Raw genomic sequence first — 19,958 nt, 5'->3', positions numbered from 1 at the left:
GCAATTTTAAAAAGGTTTATTTGCATAATATTGTCAATAAGTTCAGATTTTTTTTTTATTTTAACATTGAAATTTTCTAATTTTTTCAAATTTCTTTTAAAATTGTGTGTTGGGATGTTCACTTTAAAAGCGGCGGATTTTAAAACAACATTGTTTGAATAAATTATTTTGGACGGCCCGCTGAGTTGATCTGACCAAGCCATCATCAGGCTACTAACTTTGTCTAGCGATCCTTGGTGAGATTTTTGGATGATTTGTCTTTTGAAGAACAATGTCCCTATTATTACAATTACATCTTATTAGATTCAAGTAATATCATATCTCAATTTCGATTACACTATAAATATGTCTGTTTTAACTGAGAAATAATGGTCAAAGTATTTATGATTTGTTCATAAATTCATTATTCAAGATCTCTGATGTCTCTATGGATCTAATATTTACTATATGATCGATATAGTAATAAACTCGTTGTTTTGTAGTTTTGATTGGTAGTTAGACGTGTTTACTGTTGAATTTCAGAGCTTGAATTCTGTTTTATGGCAATTATACTCCAATTTGTTAAGTTTTTGGAGGAAAAAATGGCTAAAATCATGATTCTTTTCTCTAAATGATACTTATCTCTTTGTACTCGAAATATCGGGTGACTATTTTGTATGCCTAAATCGGAGTTAAGTACAGACAGTTACGTCAGTTTTATGAAAACTGTGCGTTGTCCGAAAAGTCTACCCGGGCCGGGTCATTCCAAGACCATAATTGACCCGACCCATAATGTTTTGTGGAGCGTAACTCTAGAAGCTTCACCCGGGCCAGATTGTTTTGATCCGTTTCGCAGAAAACCAAATTTTGGGCTTTTTTAAGCCCAATGCTGGATGCTTTCTAAATTCTAATCAAAAGTTTCTTATTCGGGCTTTTTAAGGTATTTAACTTTTTTAGTTTAATAATTTATTTTCATTTCATAGTTAATATACAACGTTCACTCTGAGTCGGCTAAGAGGTCCAAATTATAGTCATTACTCATTAGGATTAGAGTATTAGTTCATTAAAAATGTATTCTTATTTTATTTATATTTTTATTTGAGTGGCTGGATATTCCGATACTAGTAGTTGAACTATAGTATACTCCTTTTTATGAAAGAGAATATAGTACTAGGAGTATAACTTAGAGACGTAGTATTGTTTGCTCGATATCCCTAAAATTTTGAGGAAATAAATGCAGTACATGTGAAACAAAACGAGACATGGACATCTTATCTTAATACTCCCGTCATCCCAGTTTAATCGATCGACTAATTTTTGGCACGTATTTTAAAAAAAGTTAAAGTTAGTAGAAAGTAAAGTAAGATAGAATAAAACAGAGGAAGCTCTCTTTTACTTTACTTTCTCTTCACTTTAATTATTTATCAAAATCGCAGGTAAAAAAAAAAAGAAATCAAGAATATTCAATTACTAGTAGTACTTGTTTTCTTATTCAGACTCGTTATAGACTTACAGTGTTAGTTTGACATACATGTTAAAACAAATTAAAGATGTTCTTCAGAATACAATGAATTGATCAGAAAGCAGATAAAATAATGGTAATTACAAGGATCTCGGCGGTTTCTCAAGCAGTGCAGAGAGAAACACTTGATCCTTAGACTTGGGAGCAATAACCCACCTATGTTTTCGATACCTAAATTGCAAGAACATATACATGTAATCCTCCAAATCCTTCCTCTCACAAAAGAACCTGTCGATCCACAGCAACCCGCCCGGCCTCAAAACCCGGTCCCAATCGAACAGTATGAAATCTAGCAGCTGTAGATCGATCCACCCATCCATGAACCCGGTTGAGTGAATTATGTCCATCGTGTTATCGAAAAATGGCAACCGCTGATTCAGCGTCACATACAAAGGGATTAGCCCCCTTAGAGCGATCATCTCGTTGAAGGGGGCCCCTAGGTTCAAGGCCGTGGAGACAATAGTCACGTTCTGCTCCCTCATCCGGGCAGCAAACGTGCCTGTCCCCACGCCAAAATCAAGTCCGATCCGGATTTCCCCAGGTTTCAGCCCGAGGACATCCGTAATCAGGAAGTCCGCAGGAAGGGACGAGTTGACCACCCACTTGAGTTTCTCCTTTTCCATCTCGAAGCACCCGGTGCACTTGGAGTAGCCCCTCTTAGGATTCTTACTAGAGAGGCACTCGAAGTTCCGGCACTGGTAATTGCTCCACCTCACATTGCGGCCCTCAGGCATGAGCCAGAGGGACACATTGATGGGGTGGGGCCTCAAGTAGAGCTTTGAGGCTCTACTTAAGCACCTTCTCCGTGGCAATGGGTCACAGCCGCGGAGCATGAGCTTCTGGCCGTGGAGCCAGTCGTCCTTGCAGTAGGACCCAACGTCGTAATCCATGTACTCCTCCACCTCCTCCTTCATAAGCGTGCACGCGTGCCCGATCGTGTTGTACACCCTCTCCGTACCATAGATGTTCACCTTCCCCACTCGGTTCGCCTTGGGGGTGATGTACTTTCTCATCTCCTCGACCACGAAGGCGTTGATCATTGGATCCTCCTTGAGCGTCGAGTTCTCCACCCGTGGCAGCCGGATCTGCCGCAGCGCGATATGGGCACGGTAGAGCGGCCGGATCACCTCCTCCTCCAAATATTTCTTGTGCTCAAATTTTGAGATGTTGCTGCTTTGCAATTGGTCGGCGCCGTCTTTTTCCATCTTCTGCACCGTGGATTCAAGCTTTTCCTGCAGGTTTTCCATTTGGTTGAGAACTTCGTTGAATCTAGCGGTTAGTGCGGCCATGTCGACATCCTCGTAGGCAGTGGAGGGACCGTGGAAATGCCGGCAGATGTCGTCGTTTTGGAGGAAGAAACCGACGGCGTAGAATCTGGAGAGAGTGGAGATGCTGACTATTATAACCAGCCCTCCCAACACAATCTGAATCCATCCCATTATTTTGCCCAACCTACATTTGGGGAAGCATGATTTCGCCATGCTTTTCCCCCAAATCAGAAATCAAGATTTAATGGAGATCCTAAACTTAGCTCGGCCAGGATGGGATCTACCAATGAGATCTTGATTGCCAGTTTTGGTAGCTTTGGGAAACTGTAACCTGAAAGATTAATGTGAAAAGGGCAGTGTTATGATTGAACAGAACGCATGTTAAATGGCTTTAGAGCTGGAAATCCGTAATCTTTAAGGCTAAGAGCATTGAACGTGGAAATCTGGGTGTTCATCTCGTTGAGGAAGCCAATAAACAATAAAACAGAGGAAAAAACTCGAAATCGGACAAGTTGGAGTATAATTTATACACTATTGCAGGTTCACATGCATTTTCCTACCGTGATTTATGTGTTGACTAACATAGCAATTTCAGCCTTTTCACACGGAAAACAAATCAATGCTAAATTTTGGTACATTAGGGGCATTGGTTGATTAAAGAAAAGCAGAAAATTGTACTCATAATTCTTTGGATTATGGTTGAGCGTTGACTGTCGAGATTTAAGCGGCGAGTCGGCAGTCTAATTTTGAATTGCAAGCAAAGGAACTTTAACTCAAATATATCATTCCAGTTATTTCATTTAATTCCTATGAAAGTTTGATATTATTGAAGCAAATAGTAATTTTCTGTAGCATGAAATCAAGAATGATGTTTTTAAAAGTAGAGAGACAAATAATAATGATATTGTTTGCATTACATGAATTTAGAGTGAGGAAGAAGGAGAAATATCAACCACCAGAAGTGGATGACAATTTGCCACGCCCATGGATACATTCAATCAACCCCAAATTCAGTCACAAACTCATAACTGAAATACTATGAAAATGATAGGCGCGCAACATACCTTTCAATCGCGGTGCCGGATTTGTATGACGCAATCTTCCGACGACAACACACCGACGCCGGCGGACCAGTTCGCGCCACTTCAGTCCGTCTTCCGTCGCCGGCTCCTCACGGGCGTCGGCGCCGCTTCTCTACTCGCCGTCGGCGCGAATTTCGGCGGAGTGACGAGCTTCCTCTTGGGGTTCACGCCCGAGGCTGCTCAGAGCCTTAAGCTCGACGCTCTCTACCCCGTCCGCGGCTACAGCCGATACATAGACACCGATGAAGGATTCGGTCACTATCATCCTTATATCACATTTTTTGCAATCAAAACCTAGATTTGTTTGTAATTAGGGATCTCTCTTTGTGGCAGAATTTGTGTACCCGGAGAGGTGGTTGGGGGATCAAAGATTACTGTATAGAGCAGCCGAGAAGGCGGAAAGGTCTCTGGATCCTCCTTCATTGAGCGGCGGGGGAAGGCCGCGGAGGAATGTGACTGAGCCTATGGTGGCGTTTGGGCCGCCGGGGTCAACCGGAGAGCTCAATGTCAGCGTTTTTGCGTCGCGCATTCCAAATGATTTCTCGTGAGCATGTTCGGATCACAAACACTAAAACGCATCGTTTGGTTCCTTCTGATTTGATCTTGTGTTGACAGGATTGATGCATTTGGAGGAGCTCGCGACGTTGGAGAGGCATTCATCCGAACCATCACAAGATCGGGCCAAGTGCAGGCGAGATTGATCGGAACCAGATTGAGAGAGGATTCAGAGAGAAAAAACAAGTATTATGAGCTTGAGTTCCAAGTTGAGAGCCCCGCTTTCCGGCGCCATAACGTTGCCGTTTGCTGCGCTCAGAATGGGAAATTGTTTACACTGAACGCTCAGTCGCCGGAATCTGCTTGGCCTCAATTTGAATCTCAGCTTCGAGCAATTGCTGCTTCTTTTTCTTTCTACTCTTAGACTCTGCTTTTCTCGTCTTATTTCCTGTGTTTATGAGGATCAAATATACATCCTTTTTTCGTGTTATCATAGTTCAAATACGGTCATTGTTGACTACAGATTTGGATTACTAAAGTACGACTGAAACTAAACCCAGACAAATCCAAGCAGATACTGCCAGTAATTATAAATAAATATGTATATTTTCACTCATATAATCCATTTCTAAGTATACATAAGTTGAATAGAAGAATCACACTCACTATCAAGCAAAATATGGCATTGACAACCTCCTAAAGCCTACACACCTAGACGTTCGTTCGACATGCATACATTTTCTTCTGTGGCTGAGAATCCTTACGATCTTATTTGCACCAAAATCAGAATGGACTATGAGACTTGTAATTTAAGGAAACTGAAAGAATGAGTCTCAAATGTGTAATAAAGCTAAGATCAAGATCATGCACCACCATTTTCGTTTGGTGGCGAACCAGCAAGCCAACCCCATACACCACCAGATCCCTGCCTCTGTTTCGCATCTTGTGCAGCTTGTTCTGAAGCAGCCTTTTGTCGCTGCAGGATTTCGAGTTCCTTTTGTAAGCTCTCCATTGTCTGTAGCTTCTGTCTTAGCTCCGCAACATCTACCTGTTAGTCAAAGCAATTAACATACAAGCTACGAGGCGGACTGGGAGAAGTGCAACCAGGAAATTTGCAATCTTCATTGCTAAACTAACAAATTAATAGTAATATACCATTTTTCTTTCTTTTTTTTCTTTTTATTTGTAACAAAAAAGATGTGTTGTAAGCACTTATCAGATTCTACTATGTGTTGTATGTTAGTTCATTTCAATAAATAATGAACCCAAGATCTTATCAACCAAATTATGTTACAGATATTTCACCTTCCCTCAAGAACCTAATACAATCAATAGATAGTTTACTTCTTATTAACCAACATTTACCATAAAATTAGGCATTAATTATATGCTACGGACCTCAAGTTTGAAGCATCTTGATTGTTCAGCTAAAAGCTGCCCTCGAACGGATTGGAGTTCCTGCAAAATCATTTAGCTTTTTCACTGAACTTTACTTAGGTAAAAGGTTACAACTGATAGCACATGTCCTTAAGGAAGATAACAGTCATAATGTGCAGGAAGTGGTTCCCTAGTTTGTGTCTTTGATTTCTGAATCAAGTGCAATCATATCATTAAGCGTGATAACAGTCATAATTTTTATGAGAATGAGATAACAGTCATAATAATTGATTTTTAATGTTCTACAACATCTGAAATCCACATGGCAGTAATGAAATAAGAATGTTCAATTTGAAGCCCTAATAAGTTAATTCTTTACAACCAAGCACTGAATAAATATGGTTCTAACTCAAAGTACGGGTTGAACAATTTCTGAAAAAAAAATCTAAATACAAGCTTTGATCTGGCCAATAGATATAGACTTTGCTCTTTGTTAAAGTCGACATTTAGGTAGACTGTACTTTGTGAAATTGCTAGACCTCATAAAGCATTTAGTTATAGGTTGTAACATATATACATGAAAAAGAAGTCTGCTCAAGAACTCATCTGACTAAAACTAAGAGGAACCAATGAGAGAAGCATATATCAATCAAACTGAATCATCTGTATGTTTGTATAAAATTGGAGCAACTGCAATCAGGCTAAGTACTTGATGGAATAATACATAGTAGAAGAATTACCTTGTACATGTCTGCGGTCAGTTTTTCTGCTTCAGTCAAACCTTGCTTTAGTTTGAGTGCCTGCATTTTCTCCTTATTGAGCAAGGACTCTATTTCTTCTTTCTCTGCCTTGAGGGCAGCTAAAAGACGATCATTTGTCTCTTCAATTTTGGTAGTCTGGGTGAAAAATAGCAATACAGCATAAAAATTCTTTTAAATTTCAGGAAGAGTGATTGTGCATCCAAAATAATATGAATAGAATTTAATAGTAATAGTTAACAATCTCAGCAGGTAATCTGCATTCGTGAGAAAAATACTGCAAGATGAATAATTGTCCCACAGACCAACCATTCTTTTGATATCATTTCCAGTCATCCTGCTCACAGTAAGCAGAAAACTTTTATAGTAAAACCCATCTACCAATACCTCGACATAATTTTCAAGTTAAAGCACCCAAAGTAGAAAAAAGAAAAAGAATTTAAAAAAAAGAAACCCGTTAAGATTTGCATATAAGAAATTTGTGAAAATCCCACAAGGCCTCTCATGGTTACTAGGATCGACAATGGTAAAAACAATAATGCTTACCTTTGGTTCGGCATCATTATTGTCCATAACAATTTCCCTTATTTTTCCTTCTTGGCCAGTTTCTAAATCCGACTCTACATCTCTGGTAGCATTTGTAAAGTTTTGAACAGCTGATACACTATCAGGTACTGGTCTCTCCATCATCTTTGATTGCAGAGTTGATTTATGACTTGGTTTAAGTACATGGACCTGAAGGCATATAATTGAAATGCATTGAGGGAGTGTTTTATAAAAGTATTTTATGTTCAGAAAGGGAAAAAGAAAATAGTTGTTCAGACCTCATTGTTGTACCTCCCATTATACCCTCCAAATGAAACTAGGATATCTTCACCACCATAGGAACTAAGGACCAAACTTGAACCCTGTAAACAGTGTTTCTTAGTGGCTTAATTGCACTTTTCAAAAAAAATGAAACACATTCATTCAAAGGCAGTATGGTGTTCTTTCCATGTAAGCACCAACAACAAGAATTATCTTCGTGTGCTCCTAATAACATGAAATTATGGTAGAAGGTTGTTCCACATGCATCATAAATATGAGAGTTGCAATTGTCCCATAAAATTCTATTTCCTGCTTGTTTTTACACAGAATAAGATCAAAAACTTGCTGCAGCATATAACTGCCAGTAACTCTTTATTCACTGATCCAGCATTCATGTTCCAAATAATAAGACATCATCTCCATGATGCCATTGTAAGGTTTCAAGTAGGATATGAGAGCACTGTTCAATACCTCGCTTGCAAGAGGAACACGCCCTTGGACGTTAGTAACAACTGACCAGGCCAATGTGGCCATGTTAAGACAAACAGTCTCAGAGGCTCCTGCATGCATAGATAAGAAATGAGAAAGCTTAAGAAGTAACATAATTTTTCAGAAAGTAGAGTCATCACTTGGGAGGAGCAAAGCAATATGAGATTTTTTCACACAAGATGAAAATCCATGAAGTGGTAAGATTACTTTACACACTTGGGACAAGTTTAAAGGACAAATTCAAACAAATGAATATTTCAGTAAGGTTAAAAAAAGGGTGTGTGTGTGTTGGGGGGGGGGGGGGGGGGGGCGGGGGGCTTAAGAAGAAAGAAAATATTGGTTTCTTGGTCTAGAAAGCTATGGGTGTAAACTATAATGGGAAAAATTGTTCCTATCTTAGTGATTCTGTATAACATGTTTTTATGCTAGATGCAATTTGATACATCACCACATACATTAAAATTCTTTTCCTAACCATCCCTTCTGATTTCTGGCTTCCCAAACATCAATATATTTGGCTGTGACCTTCAACTTATGGCAAGGTTACTTAATTATACTCCCTCCTCCGTCCCATAATAGGAGTCACATTTGGCGTGGGCAAAAGTTATAGTGGGTTGGAAAACTTAGTGGAATATGGGGTCCACTTTTTAATACTTGGTTTTATAATAGAATGTGAGTGAGGTGAGTTTGTGGAATGTGGGACCTACTTACCACATTTAAGGTAAAAGTGAAATGTGACTATTATTGTGGGACGGACCGAAATGGAAAATGTGACTCTTAATGTGGGACGGAGGGAGCAACAAGATACTGAAAGCACGGAAATCAAAATAATGCTTATATATTTCGGCCAGATCTTCGAAGATATTTAAGAACAACAGCTAGTCCCTTTGAATGAAAAGTCATCATATGTCTCGATGTGATTGGTAACAATTGTGTTCTCAAATCTCCATGAATTCCACATTAATAAACTATGAATGCACACTAGATGATAAGGCCCATGAATGCAATATGCAATAACAATAATCCAGATTAATAACATAATTAAATTATTCATCCCATTCATACCACTCTTATTGTCCCCTCCGCCAACAATGAACCAACTCTCTCCAAGTGTGACACCTGCATGGCCAGCACGAGGGCTAGGTATCTCACCCTGTTGTGTTGGTCTCGACCATTCCATCTATAGCGCCATATGTAAAACATAAAAACATTAATGGAAATTTCTGCTAGATATTGATTTGGAACTCCAGAACCAAAGAGATACAAATCAAGTCATATATCTCACAGTTTGAAGGTTGAGAACATGAAGATCATTAAAGCAAGTTGCATGTGAGCCCCCACCAAAGATAAGAAGGTAGCGATCTGCATGCACTGCAGCAGCATGATCAGATCTTGGAGAAGGTGAAACCCCCCTGCAGAATGGTGGCCAGCAAGGGCCAAAATTGATGAGTAGACATACAACTCATACATCCAGCAACATTTGAGAACAAGCCTTTCAAATTAACAAGCTGTACTGTATTCATGAAACACATTCACAGTGGAGTGTTATCTCTCCCTTAATCAAAAGTTGAAGAACTGTCAAAATATTTGCAGCAACTAGTAGCAAATACATGCTTTACTTGCAGGGATATTCTATTACAGCCTACACTTCATTTGACCAAATGAGAAGTACATATCACAATGCTAATATGTTAAATTTTAAATTTTCTTTCATGATGGAAACAAACAACCACAGACTATGAAACCATCACGCGAAACAATGATACCATCCTGAGGAATCTTCATACATGTCTTAAATCATCAAAGATAAGAAATCTTACACGGTCTCCATTTCATCCCAGGTCATAGTTTCTAAGTCTAAAATGTGCAGATCATTCAAAAGAGATCTGTTTGCATCCTGCCCACCAAATATTACTAAAGTCATTCCTACAAGGGTCACCGACTGGCCTCCACGAGACACCTATGAAGTAGAGACAAAAATGAAAAAAAGAAAATTCAGAACTATAACAAAAATTACAAGCTCTGTTAGATGATAACCTAATTGACAGAGCACAATTCACATTCGAAATATTGAAAATAAACTTTGAACAATAAAAGCAATTACCTGCATCAGAAAGCTATTAATTAATCATAAAAAAAGGAGATTAAACTCCCAGAAGCAGTATAAAGAAAGTCAGAAAAACAAAAACAGGAGCTCAAGAACAACATATATATTTTTAAATCATTACTTGATGAAAAGATTATCTAGGCACTATGGAGATATACCGGAGGCTTTCCATAAGTCTTCAAGGTGGACCATGTACAACTTTGCAGATCGAAAACCTTTACTGTCATAAAAAAGTTGATAAGGCATTGAGTGGCATAATAATATGAAACTGAAGTCAGGAAGTCAAATTTAGTAGGAGAAATCCGACCAGGGTTTTAATATAGAGAAAATGGCAACAGTTAACGTTCAGGCAAATGCATTGAATTGAACATTTTAATAAAGGACTAACCGTTGAAAGACTAGAGCATAATTAGAACAGTTAATGATGGATGTTTCTGGTTTTAAAACTCTTGACTAGAACAATAACATCTTTGACATAAAAGGGCTGTATCAATCTCTATTCAGGATGTGCCAACAAAATTAGTTTTAAAAATATTTTCCTAAATTTTCAAATTGTCCAAAAAATGAAATAGGATAAAATTACAAAGGTTGGCATGCAGCTTAATACCTTGTAAGCTTTCAGAAGGATCCTTCGTATGTCCAGCTACTGAAAGAAGCTTCCCATCCCATGGAATCTAAACAGAGTATATAAGCACATCATATTCAATTATCTAAAGACTTTGATAACTAATTTATGCTATAATAGATATTCATATGGCAGGTAAAACTTAGTTCTGTTCCTAACCAATGAATGGCCAGCACATGGAGTTGTGGTGCCCCCTGTCCCTGCTTGAACTTCAACTCTAGACCAAGTCCAGGTTCTCATATTTAAAACCTAATGCACAGAGGAAGAGAGTTTACAAAAGTCAGGTCTTCAGAAAGCTCAATAAAAGAGACTAGAAACCATATATTGTTGTTATTGGTGGATAATGTGGATTGGCATAAGACAGAAACCTAGAAAGTCTGAAGGGAATATACAAGAGAGATACAACATGTTTAGAATTTAGAAACTTATAGACCTTTTTTCTTTATTTCTTTATTTTGGTATTTCCATATATCAGAGCACTATAGATACCAGCTATATGAAACTTACTTTGTTAATTTACTTTATAAGCCATAATACAAAGATATATGACATACACAAATACCAGTATTGCAGTACCTGGAGATCACTTAGGTAACGACCATTGTGGTTTCCACCAAATATATACATCTTATCATCAATGACAGCTGCCCCATGCTGCAAATCCATCAACCCATATTAATTTCTAAACTAGTATGTGTGTGTATATAAATCGAATAAATGCAAAGAAAAGTAATACAGATTGAATTCCAATACCTCATATCGGGCTTTTGGACGTGTGCCAGATATAGGAGGTGACACCCACTGGTCATAAACATTAACTGATCCAAGTCCTTCAGACACAACATCTTTATCCTGGGTTTCTGAAAGGCTACCATTTTCTGTGGTAATAGTCTTTGACTCTATGATGACATTTCTATTATCAAAGGCTGCCACAGCCTCTGTTTTATGCTGAGCAGCCAGAATGATCAAATAAAATTGAGTAAGAATTCAGATTACAGAAACTATGATAGCATGGATAGAGCTTAAGAATCTGCACTCTCCATGTGCACACATACTACGCATTTCACCACTTGTTTCTCTTTTTTCATCAATACAAGAAAGACACATAAGAGTGGCTGGAGTAAGATCAAAGTGGCATTTCCAAGAGAAAGGAGGGGCAAAGCAGAACGAATGAAACATGAGTACGTGACTACGGAGTATTAAAGAAAGCCGCCATAAAACAAGAATATAAAAGTATCTGTAACATGACAAGAATAAAATAACAGATCAAAAACCAGAACTTGTAACAATAACAAAGCAAGCACAAGTTACAAACATATCAAAAGTCATGTTTTCTGGAAACAACAGTTCAGAAAATAGGAGAAAATTAGCATTTACCACAGGAACTTAATTAGAATATCACACAACAAGATTCTTTCCTGAATTTTCCATCTTACGTAGGTGATAGCCAAATAATCTAAAGTTAACTGCAAGTAGATACTTCAAAATGGAATAAATGTACCACAATCCTCAAATACAAAGCACAAATTCAGCAAACTTCGATTCATACAAGAGAATTGTACTCCCTTTGTCCCATGTTACTCACACTTCTCAATTTTGGCTTGTCTCAAACTACTTACACTAATTCTACTTTAAGTAAGAAATTTAATTAATATATTAGAGTTAATTAAGCTTTCCCTTGTGCAGTGATTTCTCATTACACTTAAAATACTAATATAATTACACTAAAAATCAATCTCAAATTTATGATCTAAAAAATGAAAAGTGCGAGTGACATGGGATGGAGGGAGTATAACATAAGAAGGATTGTCACAACATAAACAAGCATCCAACAGTTTCAAGTTCCAAATGCTCTGAGAATATTTCTAGTGACCATACCAAGAAAATTAAATCAATAATTAGTTGGAAAAAAGGAAACAAAATACCAAATGACAGTGGTGGCATAGAATATAGATACTCACATTTATTTCTACATCTATAACAGGCTCAGCAACAAAGTCTGCTACTCTCGAATACCATCCTGGATCTTCTTCCTGTTCAGAGGTTGGACATTTTAGCACCCTATAAAATATACTCCCTCCGTCCGTAAAATTTTGTCACATTTTTCCATTTCCGTCCATCCCACAAAATTTGTCACATTTCACTTTTTGCCATTTTTGGTAGTAGACCTCACATTCCACTAACTTATTCTCACTCACATTTTATTATAAAACTAATACTTTAAAAGTAGGACTCACATTCTACCAACCTTTTCAACTCAGTTTCAATTACATTTCTTAAAACTCGTGCCCGGTCAAACTGTGACAATATTTAAGGGACGGAGGGAGTGCATATGAGACTTAGTAGGTTAGGTTTATATGAACCTCCAATATTTTGACGAAGAGCCGCATAGCCTCTGTGGAAGCCATGTTTCCAAGCCCATTCCAGCTACAGAAACAAGAAATCTAAGTTACACAATTTTTGAGATAAAATAACAGTAATAACAAGTACATCATATAATTAAGAGAAGATATCCATCTCACTGATCCAACATGGAAATATAATATACTCCCTCCGTCCCCAAAGAGTATGAACTATTTCCTATTTCGTCCGTCCCTAAAGAGTATGAACTTTCTAATTTTGAAAATTTCAAACAACATGCTACCCCTATACATATTTTATTTACAACTTATACCATCACCATTAACACTTATACCATTATAATAATGTGGACCCCACTCTCCAGTCTCCACTAACATTATTTCCACTACCCTCTCTCTCTCTCTCTCTCTCTTACTTTTCCCCTTATTTATTAAAACCCGTGTCGAACCCAAAGTTCACACTCTTTGGGGACGGAGGGAGTATATTGCAATATAATTTTACCTAGAACTAATTTGGACATTCATAAGCAGCAATAATGAGTAAATATTGATGTATGAATGTGTGTAGAATCAAGCTTAAACTAATCTGTTGATTACATAAACACTAAGATGCCTTGAACAAGGAGTCAAGGACCAGGTCGGAGCTTGCAGTTTGAGTCAGCCATGTACAAAAACCTAGGCCACTCAAACCCATCTGATACATTGAATAGTTACTTTCCACTTTTCCAAGAGAAGTAATTTGACTAAGGAAAGACATAGTTGCCTCCAAGTTTCAGCAAAAATGTACACCAATTCCCACATTATGAAGCACGAAACTTAATGATATGGCCACATTTACACTAAGCTCCATTAGATCTAGAACTCAACATGGGCTTAAGGAATTGATTAATTTTCCTAGAAGTTTTCATCCCGTATATTTTAAGGCGTAACTATATGCTGGAACATTCTGAAAAAGAAAAGGAAGAAACAGTAAACAACAAGCATGCTCCTATTATTGATTATATATAATAAAGTTAGCTTCATATCTTCCTCTATGACTGATCCATTGAAACTTTTAGCCACTCCAATATTAAACAACTTAAATATTTAAAATTTACTATAGGAATATTCACATCTGTACCCCTTCTCTTCTTTCAAAAGAAAAACAACAAGTATAAGGATAAGAAGATACTAGATTCACTTGTGTTGCTTGATTTGACAGGTTTTCATGATCTGATTTTTAGAGATATAATTTTCCATTCAGTCATGAAAGAAAGTAAAACTTTCAGTGTTTAAAACCAGCATATTTTCCTGGTTCTCTATCATCTCACTTGGTGACAAGTACAAGTGAAACGAAACCTATTTCACCATATAATGGATGTACACAATTACAAACAAATTTAACAGCTATCAGTTAGAGACACATTGCTAATTTTGCTCGACTCTGTCAGTACAGTTTAGTCATCGGTATATACAGAAAAATGAGCATGGAGTCATTTATAAACAATAATGCCATAACTGGAGAATCCAATAGAGCCCACGAATGTAAATTAGTAAAACATGGCTTCAGAAGCATATAGGTCAAAAAATTGTACAGTCTAATCAAGCAAACCTTGTCCATTTGCTATGCTCAATGGGATTCCAAGCTCTAGGCTTAGGATTGTTGCAAGGTCCTACAGTTGCCTGAGATCATAAAATGACAGTATTTAACAACCAAGAGTTAGCAAAGTATCAAGTGTTTTACAAACTTTAAACAAAAAAAAATGCCATTTACCGTCTTATTAACATAAGAAGTTAAAACTTGGAAGGGTAGTCATGCTAAAGCCAACGACAACGTTTTTCACAATTTAAGTTTACAAGTTCACACATCTCTTGGAATGATTTGTAAATTGTAATTACAAAAACACAATTGAATGTCGCATTTCTCAAGCACTCCCTAAAGTAAATATAACCTATATGCATACAAAAGAAATGCAAAAAGTGAAGCCAGGTTTTTTTGTAAGAAAATTGTCCAAGTAGAGATCTGCACAGGCAAGGTAAACAATATATTCCAGAACAATTAGACACTTATTCATTTAGAAACAGTTTTTCCCATTTGAAATTTTTAAACCAGTCAAGAAAAACCCATAGCTGCAACTAACTAGCACAAAACTGACAACTTAATTGCCATGGAGCAGCAAAAAAAACAGCAATTCATCGAATTTTTCTGTAACCGATGAGATCAGAGAGGAACCTGCCTTATTAACTAATTTTGGGTCAAATGAGCCAAGATTCGGACTAAACCCATCATTTTACAAACTCGCGAGATGGAAAACCACAAGCATGAATCAGAAAAGAATATTGACAAGCCAGTTTGATGGGCTAAAGAAAATTCTCAAGAATGCTGAACTAGAGAAAATGTGAAGTCAATTTCAATTTGCACAAGATTTACTGATATGGAAACAATGATGCAGATATATAGATCCAAATCTATGAGTTAGATGGCATGTGTTTTTGTTTTTAATGAATCGGAAATAACAACTAGGATGCTCAAACAAGAAAATAGCCTGACTACGGCGGCGGATCAAGCAAACTGAATAACAAGCCAAGCCATACATGCTGATTTGCATAAGAACTGCTAACAGATCAGCCAAAACAACTCTCAACACTCAAAAATCCGCATTTCGGGATGAAATTGCAAAGACTTGGGGACAATTTTCCAAGAAACCAGACAGAATCGCATATGCAACAATGAAGGTGAGTGGATCAGACGAAATAGCATCAATTAACTGGGCAAAAAGTGGCGCATGCGGAAGCGCGACTAAGAAGAGACGGAATTCGGCAAAGATAAAACCTGCTGATAGAGAGCGTAGAGAAGCAATGCTGCATCATTCGAGAACTTTGAGGCGACACCTTTAGCTGCGGAGGTAGGAGATCCGCCAAAGCCGACGTAGGAGGCCGCCGCGTAGAACCGCTCCGGATAAGAAAGGCTAGAGCCTCCTCTGGACATCGCCGCCACCGCCGTCATTTGAGAATTCTCCGATCAGAATCCGAAATCTCAGATCGGTGAGAAATGCGAATGGTGGAAGCGTCGTAAATATGTGGAAATTACGCACAGCCCACAGGGGTTATTTGGGGTAATATATGTATTTCGCAACTTTTCAATCTATCCACATCTAACCCATTTTTTTCTCATAATTATATAACCCTCCCGTATCTTTTGCAATATTCATTTATGGTCTATTTGATTTTGTAATAAGTGGATCTTAATGTTGGGGCACTTAGTGCCCCTTATATCCGCATATCCTCATTTTTCCTCATGTCACGTCAGCATTTTATAATGCACCCTCAGCACATGCAATAGCGTTGCGCCCTAAATTTTGTCCTTAAAATCCATCTATTCTCATTTTCACCACGATTTTTTACGTTATTAAATTAAGTAAAATAACATAGATTTAAGAACGTGATACGAACAAAATACAACGAGAAACAAAAAAAAAGTGCAACAAAAAACAAACTAAAACCAGGTACAAATAAGCTGCAACGGTTATGTGACCAAATTTCTTTTATCATATTGCGTTGGGGTTGAGTATAGGGTTGGGGGACCAAATTCTTCCATGTCCAGTACAAACAATCTATGCTTCTCAGCATACACAAAAATCCGTGAGTCTTCTTGTGCAAATTCAGCGAGGATTGGTAATCAGCAGCACTTAGATTTCGCAAATATGTGATGCCGAAAGCCTCAACAACTCTTCAGTAGAAGTTTTCCACACACTTGCACCCAGTCATATCATCGACGTGGAGATACTCGTCAAAAAGATCTGTTGCGCGCCTTCATAAGCCAACGGCCTAATTGCAACCCTACACTACTGCAGCGTCAACAGTTTGGGTCTGTCGCTAGCGTCGGGATACTACTGGAGGTATTCATCATGTATCTCCAACGTGATGCGTACGAAAAGAGAATGTTGCATTCTAAAATCCAGCGAAAAACAGTTTGGCCCCATTGTGGTTTGTCGGCAAATTACTCTGCGACTAGTTGTTCGACGACTGCGGCAGACTCTCAAAAGACTGGTTCCCGATGGATGATTGTCCTACGTACATGTTTTTCTTGTAGTTGTCGTTGTTGTTGCATCATGTGCTGGTAATATTGCATACTGTAGTCCAACATGGCCCGCTAAAGGCACTCATAATCTCATCGTTGTCGAGATTCATTTTGAGTTGAGAGTAGGAAAATAGAAAAAGATAAATAAATGGGTGAATGAAATAAGATGAGAAGTGAGGTATTTATAGTGTAAATATTAAGGACGTGTTCACCTTCTTTGGAGTGAAAGGTGAAGATATAAATCTAGTTGAGATTTCATGATATGGGGCCCACAGTAATGAATATTATCACAGGTGTTCGGTTTACGTGATTTGGTGTTGGTTTATTCAAAATTCACTTTTTAAAATTGCACGACTTGCCAAAAATGCCCTCATAAAATTCCCCCTTCCTATCCCCATCTCCATTGGCGATCCCAATCCACATCCACAAAACTTACCCCTTTTCTTCTCCGCGATAACTAATAAGCATAAGACTCTCTCTCTCTATTGGTTGTATTATTGGAAGGAGTAAGCTAATGTAATCACAATTGGAGAGAGATAGAAGAAAGGAAACAGACAGTCCATAAAATCAACGAAAATTAGTTGTCGTTGAAGAGAAATACATACAGAAAAAAGGTGGCAATTTATCGGCAGAATTTATATTGTGCCGATTCGACAGATCTCCCTTGAACTGGTGAAACTCCACCCACCTGTTGTTCCTCCCCTTAGCCCAGATGGTCGCGAGGCCGTTCCATAGTGAATTCTTATGTTTTTGCCGTTGAACAAGTTGAACTCGGAGCTCTTCTTCTTCTCCGTGCTGAGCTTCTGCGAGAGCACTACGAGGAACCCTAGTGCGGATGAAGAGGAGCTCGCGGAGCTTGCTGTCAGAGGGCTCCGGCGCTGGCCGCTTGAGCGACTTGTCGAATTTGGATTTTTTTTCTTTGGCATCGCCGCTTATAATAGCTTGATGGCGGCCGGAACAAATTGGGTGAAATGAAAATGAAGGGAGAAGTGTAAATGACATAGGGGTCAAAAAAGTAAACTTCTCTTCAATTGTGGGTTTGAGCAGGGTGTCCAATTTCGTTCAGTTTTGTCCAGAGCCTTTGTCCTAGCGGCAAGGAGCTTAGACATTATTGTATGAGATGCCGAGTTCGAGCCCTCTTGACATCAATTGTAATTTCGCTCCTTTCTATAGGAGTTTATTTGTAATTTCCTCCTTCATATAAGAGTTTTTTTTTTAAATACCTCCTCCTAGCCATGATTTCATTTTCTCAAATTCTTGAAGGAATAGTGTGGGCCCTTAAGAATTATAGGGTTTGCAAGAAATTAGTATTGAAAACTGAACATCAGAATCAGAACTTCCCTATAATTGGTCCTTATTCTTGCTATTTCTGGGAACTGAACATGCCCTAAGAATTTTTTTAAAAAAATGAACTCGGCCTCGGTCATAAGCCTGGAATAGCATCAATCTCGTGTCGATCGGCGTGCCCTATCCTTGGGGCAAGATTATCGGTAGGGCTGATAAATCTACTGATCGCGTAAGGAGGATTTATCGGTCCTATTGCGAATACCCCTAACTAAACAATGTATTTTTCATTTATTTGGTGATGTGGTATCCAATTTTTGTATTACGACTACACATATTGCTAGAGATGTTAAGATATATGGTAAAAGATGATCATAGATTATGGGGCAAGTCTCTCTAAGCATACTCAACAAAATTTGGTCATTTTCATGTTGTCAACCATTCAAATATGAGATCGGTGAAAAGGAGCTTAGTTGAGGCCAACACCACATCTTGTTGAAGAGGTTTATAAGGGAAGTTTATGGTAGGCATGTTGCATGTAAACGAAGTTTGTATGATGGCTCATTTGGAACTCTTCGTATAAAAATATAACAAATGGCGATAATGGGTAATGAAATTAGAGTCCCAAGAAAGAGTATTATAACCGGAAATGATTAAGCTTAATAAATTAAAGATTATATCCAAAATTTCGTAGGTGTGTGATCTGATTTAGGCGGGTTACTTTGTAGCACCAAACAAATCAGTCAAATCACACCTTCTGACATCTTTTTATTTATGAATTTGGCTGAGTAACTTATTGGCTTATTGATATGAAGCTTCTTAGTCAAGTTAGTCTCTCAAAATAAATTGACGATTTTGGAGAAGATCAATTTTAATGTTCATAATTATCTAGCCAAACATGGTTATACTTTTATATAATCCCATACTATGCATATTAATAAATCATGTTAATTTTTCTTTCTATAATCATTTATCATGAACTTTTGTTTATACATTTTCACGTTCAATATGATTCACTCACAAAAACTTGCAACATTAGGGTCTGTTTGATGGCCCTGCTAAGAAAAGGACTACTAAGAAAATAATCAAGAAAATTGACCAGACATGACCATAAACTATTTTCTTACTCATGCATTTATTACAAAAGAAAAAAGAAGATGAAAACGTGATGGGTTGTATAATAGTCACACGAATTAAATTTTTACCCTTTATTTATTGTTAATATTTCATCAATTTGTTCTGTCGAAAAAAATAGTACTCTCTCATCTCTTTGGACGACGACCTCAAATCTGACTATTCTCACCCCTTCCTTTTTCAGAACATTTCAACAGTGCAAACAAAACAAAAAATTGCTCATCTTTTTAACATTTCATGAGAAGGAATAAACAAAAAATGCTCATTTACCTCAATAAACCAGGAAACAAGAGCAAAATAAGAACAAACAATTTTAATCCAGAATTCTAATTTGTTTCAATTTGCACTTAACACCATAGATTTTCTCTAGCTATAAACAAAAGCAACGTCCCTATACCAAATCTTTCATAAACCCCATCAAATATTACATGTTATTACAATCTAAATTTCATCACATTCTCAGGAACAGTCCCTTACCCCCATCCACAAAAAACATTAAAATATTAACCCATAAAATGAAGGGCACGATTTCGCTCTTCATTCGAAATCCAGCGAGTTTTTCGTTGGAAGATATTGGATGAAGTTTCCTATTTCAATCATCACTCACAGAT

General features: G+C 37.7%; 3 protein-coding genes across 3 annotated transcripts; 1 reads left to right on the top strand and 2 right to left on the bottom strand.

Moving 5' to 3' along the window:
* Positions 1 to 1,424: 1,424 nt before the first annotated feature.
* LOC125218221 (S-adenosyl-L-methionine-dependent methyltransferase) lies at positions 1,425 to 3,340 on the bottom strand. Its single transcript, XM_048119853.2, has one exon. It carries the CDS (start codon positions 2,980 to 2,982, stop codon positions 1,582 to 1,584), a length of 1,401 nt encoding a protein of 466 aa, XP_047975810.1. The 5' UTR covers positions 2,983 to 3,340; the 3' UTR covers positions 1,425 to 1,581.
* A 341-nt stretch (positions 3,341 to 3,681) lies between these two features.
* LOC125218222 (Photosystem II reaction center PsbP family protein) lies at positions 3,682 to 4,836 on the top strand. Its single transcript, XM_048119854.2, has 3 exons — positions 3,682 to 4,105; positions 4,185 to 4,395; positions 4,467 to 4,836. The coding sequence occupies exons 1-3, from the start codon at positions 3,808 to 3,810 to the stop codon at positions 4,768 to 4,770; spliced, it is 813 nt and encodes a 270-aa protein (XP_047975811.2). The 5' UTR covers positions 3,682 to 3,807; the 3' UTR covers positions 4,771 to 4,836.
* A 97-nt stretch (positions 4,837 to 4,933) lies between these two features.
* Positions 4,934 to 15,946, bottom strand: LOC125218220 (acyl-CoA-binding domain-containing protein 4). The gene is made up of 18 exons (XM_048119852.2): positions 15,682 to 15,946; positions 14,461 to 14,531; positions 12,873 to 12,936; positions 12,471 to 12,542; positions 11,263 to 11,457; positions 11,086 to 11,163; positions 10,669 to 10,758; positions 10,492 to 10,558; positions 10,043 to 10,104; positions 9,598 to 9,737; positions 9,063 to 9,189; positions 8,843 to 8,957; positions 7,760 to 7,848; positions 7,306 to 7,389; positions 7,028 to 7,216; positions 6,464 to 6,619; positions 5,745 to 5,804; positions 4,934 to 5,394 (listed from the first exon to the last, which is right to left on the bottom strand). The coding sequence occupies exons 1-18, from the start codon at positions 15,853 to 15,855 to the stop codon at positions 5,209 to 5,211; spliced, it is 2,019 nt and encodes a 672-aa protein (XP_047975809.1). The 5' UTR covers positions 15,856 to 15,946; the 3' UTR covers positions 4,934 to 5,208.
* Between the last annotated feature and the right edge of the window lie 4,012 nt (positions 15,947 to 19,958).

The sequence above is a fragment of the Salvia hispanica genome, chromosome 1 (genome assembly GCF_029641045.1).
Source record: "Salvia hispanica isolate PSC_SH4W2 chromosome 1, Shi_PSC_v1, whole genome shotgun sequence".
Lineage (NCBI taxonomy): Eukaryota > Viridiplantae > Streptophyta > Magnoliopsida > Lamiales > Lamiaceae > Salvia > Salvia hispanica.
The sequence above is the reverse complement of the archived record's forward strand: the minus strand, read 5'-3'. Positions and strand labels throughout refer to the sequence as shown.

Excerpts from the sequence above, each read along its gene's own strand:
- LOC125218222 (XM_048119854.2), top strand. The coding sequence starts at position 3,808 with ATGAAAATGATAGGCGCGCAACATACCTTTCAATCGCGGTGCCGGATT. Across the intron at positions 4,106-4,184 it reads AGACACCGATGAAGGATTCG|AATTTGTGTACCCGGAGAGG; the intron begins GTCACTATCATC and ends TCTTTGTGGCAG. Across the intron at positions 4,396-4,466 it reads CGCATTCCAAATGATTTCTC|GATTGATGCATTTGGAGGAG; the intron begins GTGAGCATGTTC and ends TTGTGTTGACAG.
- LOC125218221 (XM_048119853.2), bottom strand. The coding sequence starts at position 2,982 with ATGGCGAAATCATGCTTCCCCAAATGTAGGTTGGGCAAAATAATGGGA.
- LOC125218220 (XM_048119852.2), bottom strand. The coding sequence starts at position 15,855 with ATGACGGCGGTGGCGGCGATGTCCAGAGGAGGCTCTAGCCTTTCTTAT. Across the intron at positions 14,532-15,681 it reads TCTACGCTCTCTATCAGCAG|GCAACTGTAGGACCTTGCAA; the intron begins GTTTTATCTTTG and ends TTATGATCTCAG. Across the intron at positions 10,559-10,668 it reads CATGTGCTGGCCATTCATTG|ATTCCATGGGATGGGAAGCT; the intron begins GTTAGGAACAGA and ends TACTCTGTTTAG.